We start from the raw sequence: 7,077 nt of genomic DNA, 5'->3' as shown, positions 1-7,077 counted from the left end.
TCATAATAATTGATACTGTCCAACAGCCTGAGAACATCCTTTAGCCTGAGATCATCAACATAAGACTGTCGGGCTAAGAGACATAATGTTAATAGGTAATGGGCCTTTTAGATCAGTGATTCTGAGGGCATATGAAGAAAAATACACTCCCATGCTAATGTTTTACACAATATGAACAATTTTAATTGAGGTAATATGTCATACACAATAAATGCAATCATTAATAGACATAAACAAAATTAAGAAGCTGTAATTGGCTGGGCAGTATCCGGCATGTGCTGAAAGTGAGCGTTGTGATTGGCTCAGTTCATCGGTAGTCAACATCCTATCTTTTTTATCTTTGGCACCATTCTTTGTCCACCTTCACCTGGCGAGAGCAGTTTAATTATGCTTAGATCATAATATCTCTACTTATCCTCAAGGTAACTCAAATATTTTTGCTGTACATTTGCATTTACACCCATGCCAATGTTTCTGTCTTACATCACATGTGGCTTTACTACCACCGCACACCTGGGCTGCATCCAGAAACTTTTGCTACTCCTCCTTTCCTACTCCTCCTCTCATACAGTGGAAGAAGGTGGAGGAATCAAGGAGAGGAGAGGAGTAGGAGGAATCGAGGGAAGGAGCTGGAATTGGGGAGATGGGACAGCTGATCCTTTTTAGATAGGATGTTGTCTACCGTTGAACTGAGCCAATCACAACGCTCACTTTCAGCACATTCAGCTTCTGGATAGAGCTCCGCATACAAAAATAAAAATGAGAGCTCAATAAACACAACTCCAAATTTTAGAGATCATAACAAGCATATCAAGCTTCAAAATGCAACCTGATTTGTTATTGATGAAGGCTGCATATGTAAATATTAAATTATTTTAATAGTAAAATATGATTACATTGAATGTAATAAAACAAATAACAAATATTCATAATTAATAAATATAATAAATATTATATTTTTCATACATATTCAACAGCATCAATGGGACATTACTATCACACACAGCTAAATATTCAGATATTCCAATAAAATCCTGCTTACTCCCAGCCTCATTTTGGCCACATTTCTCTGGCCAGTGATAGAAATACATATCATGTTACAAATATGGGATCATTAATATAGTTTTACTGAACAAACAGCTTATCTAAACTAAAAATTATATTACGGCTTTACTGGCTGTTTAATTAGATAAGGAACCTAGTTAATTAATATGCTTATGACGTATATTTGTGCGTTGCCTTCTCTCTTCCCACATGCTCTGTGGGCGTGGATGCAGCGATGTCATTGGAAAATCCTTAAAAGTCTTCCGGAGTAGGATGGTCTGATGTACCCTCCGTTTAAAGCCTCTTGGATGAGGATTTTAAGCAGCTTCTTTCGTCTCCTACGGTATTCGGACAGGCGGCAAGATGGCATCACAAAATCAGTTTCTGGGTCACGGAGGAGAGGAGGAGGATCGGTAGGAAAAAGGAGACACTTTTGGGGTTTCTGGACGCAGCCCTGATGTTACTCCTCTCTACCCCTGAAGGGAACGTAACAGGTACAAAATACTTTCAGCCAGAAGCCAGACTCTCATTGGAAACTACAGGAATCATTTAGAAGCAGTTATTTCTGCAAAAGGAGGATCAACTAAATATTAATGTACTTTTTCTGTTGGGGTGCCCAAATGTATGCACCTGCCTATTTTTTTTTCTGTAAATCCTATAACTTTGTTTCACTGTGTTCATCTGCTATGTTCTTTAAACCCTCTAAATAAAATCCAGGGAATTCAACTGTCTTCAGACGTCATTTAATTAGTTAATTCTATGAAGGCCTCAGAGGTTTGTTAGAAAACACTAGTGAACAAAGAGCATCATGTAGACAAAGGAACTGACCAGACAGGTCAGAGAAAAAGTTTTTGAGCATCTCAAGCTTTGAGCATCTCAAGGAGCACTGTTGAATCCAATCTAATCCATCTACAACTGCAAACCTACCAAGACATGACTATGGTCCACCCTAACTTACAGATCGAGCAAGAGAAACAGGCAAGAGGCCCATGGTCAGTCTGGAAAAGCTGCAGAAATTCACAGCTCAAGTGGAAGAGTCTTCCCACAGGACAATTATAAGTCGTGCATTCCAAAAATCTGGCCTTTATGTAAGAGTGGCAAGAAGAAATCCATTGTTAAAAGAAAGAATTAAAAAGTGCCATTTGCAGTTTGCCCACAAGCCATGTAGAAACATAGACATGTGGAAGAAGGTGCTGTGGTCAGATCAGACGAAAGATGAAAAGTATTTTTTAAATCAAATCATATGCAAAATGTAGTAAAACATATTCAAGCTATATCAGGTTATTTTCATATTTTTGCAGTAAAGAAATCATCATTTCCACTGTTTTGTTTTTCTGGATTTACACATTTGAACAGTGCAGAACTGTTTTTAAAGTATGCTATCATGTTATATGATAAGTGGATAAGTGCACAAAGAATTTATTATTATTGTTATTTTTTTTTAATCTATTAATGTTAATCTTACTGGATTATTTGTACTTTTATTTATTTTTTTATTTAATATCTGTAAGAGTTCATTTGTACTCTAAAAAGCTTGTTTCTTCAGTCAGCCGCAGATTTCCTAGAAACCATGTGATTGTGCCTCAGCCTCATTACCATATCTACACTTTCACTCTGGGTGTTCCCCCAACGTTCAGGATTAGCCTGCACTATATAAAGGAAGCTCTTCCTGGCAGATCATAAGCCAGCACCCTTTGGTGAGGTAAGTTTGTGATTTTTGAATTTGCATTTTGCTTTAATCTGTAAGGCAGTAAATCTTAGACCTGGCTTTATAGATTCATAGGGTTTATCAGCTTGAGGAAATATAATATTTGAGTGATTCTGAGTGTACTTTTTAAAATTAATTTTGTGAAACTTAACTTCGTAAACTTCGTAATTTTACATGTTTGTCTTATGGCCTATTTCTTAATTACTGTAAATAATTTTAAATGGCAGTCAAGCAGTTAAACTGTATCAGATGCACTGATGAGCACTTTTTGCATTTAAGCAGTGCTGTGTCACTGTTAAATGAAGCTTACACATTCACTTCTGAAAATAGAAAGTGAAACCAACTTTACATTGTAAAACTTAACAATTGTATTACCACATGACCTACATTAAGCTTCTCCATCACTTATTTTTCTGCAGCTATGCATGATATATTATATGCAGAGGTTACACAATCTTTAGCTAATATGTTGATTTGTTTTATGGGTTTGGCTTAAGGCAGGGGTGTCCAAACTTTTCTTGTTGGGGGCCTGAAAGAGAAATATATGTCCAGTCACGGGCCACAGACTCTGTAATAAAACAAATAATGAAATATACTACTTATAATAATACATTTTCTTTATTACTTTCATTTACACATCATTTTACTAAAGTTTCTATCTTCATCTATCTTTGACAGTGTTATGAAAACTAAGATTTTTCAAATGTTTCGTTTCATAAAGTCTCTTAATATTATACTCCTTTAATATGGCAACTGATTCCTGACATATTAAAACATACACACTTCTGAAATCACCCTCTGAAATCTTCTGCATTCGCTGTCTATTTTCAGGAACATTACTGTAGGCATAATGAAGGAAGGAAAACAGATAAGAAGCATTCAAATTTTGAATCTCACATTATAAAAACCTGCTTAACAGCGGGCCAACTTTCATTTTATTTCTAAAATACCTCGCAGGCCACTCCAAAAAAGGAAAGGGGCCGCAAATGGCCCACGGGCGTTGTTTGGACACCCCTGGATTAAGGGCTCTAGAGCAACAGCTTAGCAAATATGGCTCTTAAAACCACAAACACTTGAATAACTTTGCTCAAAACATTATGTGTCAGTAATCTGAGACTTCATTATTTATATACACAATTTAGAAGCACTTAGGAAGGCCTGCAGTCAGTTAGATCATTATTTGAGAATGAATAATAATTCTCTTCTTTAGGTGAAACTCCAGGTGATGGAGGTGTGAGAGATGAATATGGATCCTGAAACACCAGCAGATGCTCTATCTGCTGGAGGAGCTTTAAGTGTAAGGCAAACACTGCTGACTGCATTAATAATACTTTCCTTGGTTCCTTAACTTATACTGTATGTTAACAGTGATTATCTACATGTTTACTGAACTTTCACAATTACAGGTTCCTGAAAGTTCCAGAAATGTTGCTGCAGAAGGCGGGGGGGCAGAGGTCAGGGATGCTGAAGGTATGCAGAACTGAAACCCATGACTATAATTACAGGTTGATTAAAGTTTTTTTTGGCCTCTGTAGGATCAAACCTAATTCAGTTTTAAAGCAGCAAGTCTTCCCTCTGCTGGACTAACTTGAGTACTGCAATCAATAAGCAGAAACACTTTAGGAGACATAATGTTATTAAATATAATTACATTCTAATTACTATTAATTGTTTTTAAACTAAAAACAAAAAGGTAAAAAGTTTGCAGTAATATGTATATAAATACAATTCAAAAGTAAGTTGAGCAAATATAAAAAATATATGAAATATTCCATACTGTTAGGGATGCCCTGATCAAATTTCTTTACTCCAGAATCCCAGTCATTTGATTTTGAGTATCTGCTGATACCCAGTCCTGATCCAAATGATTAAAGAGGAAACGTGTGTGTGTGTGTGTGTGTGTGTGTGAAAGATAGATCGGTAGCTCGCAGGATTAGCATCCCAGCAGAATCACTGATAAACGCAGTGTAACAGCGGCAACGCGAGCAATTTGGGTGATATGAGGGTCTTTTCAATGCCAGTGTGAGCGCAGGATGAGCATTCTCAGTGCGCACATGCAGCAGAGTCTACAGTGAACTTGTGGAGTAACAACTTAATGTTATATTTTTAATGAATCACTGATCCGGATCTTTTCCATCTGAATCCAGTCCTTTAAAAATTACATGATCGGCCTCGATTTCCCATCACATGATCGAATCAGTGATATCCCTACATACTATCATTTTTTCAAAAGTACAAATGCGGAAGTTAAAGCTTGTGACCAACAGTGCATAGTCCACCCTCCACAACTGGCTGTCATTAATTATTATCTGTTGTAGGCACTAAGCATACTCTCTTCTCTGTTTTATCTAAAATAATGGGTGCTCTCTACAGTATATACTTATTTTGCACCAGTGCAAAACATAATTGATTAAAATATGTATAAAACAAGAAATTAGATTAGTATTTTTAAAACAAGCTTTCTCGATTGGATGTTGATCCAGTAACCATGAATTCCAAACACGACATTAAGGAATTCTCAACAGTCCTCCTGGCTTCCTTGTGTATATTTGAATATTTAAAAAAATTATCATATTTTAATTGGAGGGCAAACCCAAATCAGAAAATGTTGGGATGGTAAGAAAAATACAATATGTAAAATGTTTTTTATTGGTACAAAACAGTAGAAGGAGACAAAAAGAAAACCCTGTTGTTATACTCTCCTATTTATCAGATGCTGTATTCAAGTAAAACAAGTAAACACCACTTAAACAAAAGGAATTTAGTGGCACACAAATGTAATGTAGAAATCATAGTAAGTAACTTATAATGGTAAATCATGGTGGAATTTCTGCTCTCAATCTGAACAGTGGAGCTGATCCCAATTACAATAAATTTGTTTTTGTTAAGCTGGTTAAAGACATAAATACTGTCTATTGGATTAAAACCGCTGAAATTTTCTTCCCCAGGTGAAACTCCTGCTGCTAAGGCTGTAAGACAGGTGCACCCTGCACTACAGGCAGGTGCTCCTGCTGCTGAGGCTGTGAGACAGGTGGACCCTGCACTACAGGCAGGTGCTCCTGCTGCTGTGAGACAGGCAGACCCTGCACTACAGGCAGGTGCTCCTGCTGCTGAGGCTGTGAGACAGGTGGACCCTGCACTACTGGCAGGTGCTCCTGCTGCTGAGGCTGTGAGACAGGCGGACCCTGCACTACAGGCAGGTGCTCCTGCTGCTGTGAGACAGGCGGACCCTGCACTACAGGCAGGTGCTCCTGCTGCTGAGGATGCTCAGAGAGTAAGATACACACTGCTGCATGTTAGCGCTTCAATCATTTATTTTAATGTGGACTGGTGAAGGTTAATTTTCTGTTTTACAATTCTGTTTTAGATGCCTGATGGTTCAGGAAATGTTCTTCCAGGGCTCCGAGAAGCTGAAGGTATGTATAAACATAAATGTATGGATACAATCATAAACTTACTGAAGAATTCACTGCTAAAATAAAGAACATTTACAGAAAACATCTTTCTTTCTCATCCCGTTTTCCAGGAGAATCAGCGGTTGGAGGAGGTTCTACAGAGGTGAAAACAGATCCTCCACCAGGTGCAGACGCTTCAGCAGCTCAGGATGCTAAAAGTGTAAGATACATTCAAAGTGGAAGACAAGTTCAGGTAGTTACTGTGACATGATGACGATAATAAATCCAATGCTATTCTCTTTCAGACTGCTGCCGTGGGAAAAGCGAACACAAGGCCAAATGAGAGTAAAAACAGGAGAAATAAAGGTACAGAAAAGTGTATAAACTCACTATATGTGAAATTATGTTAATAATTTTTACAATTATGTTAATAATTTTTACACAAAATATGAACTTTTCAGGTGCTGGATGTGTTACAAATGCTCACCCAAAACTTCAGAACAATCCTCAAAGTAAGAGATAACATTTCCTTTTTTCCTGTAGTATTTTTGACATCTTAAGAAGATGTATGGGAAGATGAAGGTTTCAAGCATTTGCAGACTTTTTAAATTCAGTACATTTCAGAATTTAATTCAGAAAGTAACAGCTAAACGGATTTATTGGTTTGTCTTCCTCAGAAGGCACTCCAGTCATTCCATCAACATCAGAAAGAAAGAAGGTGAGGGAATCTGAAAGAGAAACATTCTGGGAATATTAGCAGGACTAATGTTTAAATACAAAACATGTATTTTACAAATAATTCAATGTGTATTGCTTTAAGGCTGAGAACCAGCATAAGACCGACACTGCAAAGACCTCAGAAAGATCAGGACCATCTTCAAAGAGCGGTCAGAGAAACACAGCAGGTACTTCTGGTTACCACTACAAAGC

General features: G+C 37.3%; 1 protein-coding gene across 1 annotated transcript; it reads left to right on the top strand.

The window, feature by feature from the left end:
- The first annotated feature begins 3,992 nt into the window (after window positions 1–3,992).
- LOC111192736 (translation initiation factor IF-2-like) lies at window positions 3,993–6,701 on the top strand. The gene is made up of 8 exons (XM_049486097.1): window positions 3,993–4,049; window positions 4,159–4,222; window positions 5,701–5,805; window positions 5,851–6,026; window positions 6,120–6,168; window positions 6,279–6,367; window positions 6,453–6,513; window positions 6,609–6,701. Exons 1-8 carry the CDS (start codon window positions 3,993–3,995, stop codon window positions 6,668–6,670), a joined length of 663 nt encoding a protein of 220 aa, XP_049342054.1. The 3' UTR covers window positions 6,671–6,701.
- The last annotated feature ends 376 nt before the right edge of the window (window positions 6,702–7,077 follow it).

Source organism: Astyanax mexicanus, chromosome 12 (genome assembly GCF_023375975.1).
Source record: "Astyanax mexicanus isolate ESR-SI-001 chromosome 12, AstMex3_surface, whole genome shotgun sequence".
Lineage (NCBI taxonomy): Eukaryota > Metazoa > Chordata > Actinopteri > Characiformes > Acestrorhamphidae > Astyanax > Astyanax mexicanus.
The sequence above is the reverse complement of the archived record's forward strand: the minus strand, read 5'-3'. Positions and strand labels throughout refer to the sequence as shown.

Bases quoted from the DNA above. Each gene is read 5' to 3' on its own strand.
- LOC111192736 (XM_049486097.1), top strand. From the start codon at position 3,993: ATGAATATGGATCCTGAAACACCAGCAGATGCTCTATCTGCTGGAGGA. The intron at 4,223-5,700 runs GTATGCAGAACT...TTTCTTCCCCAG, and splicing joins AGAGGTCAGGGATGCTGAAG to GTGAAACTCCTGCTGCTAAG. The intron at 6,514-6,608 runs GTACAGAAAAGT...TGAACTTTTCAG, and splicing joins TAAAAACAGGAGAAATAAAG to GTGCTGGATGTGTTACAAAT.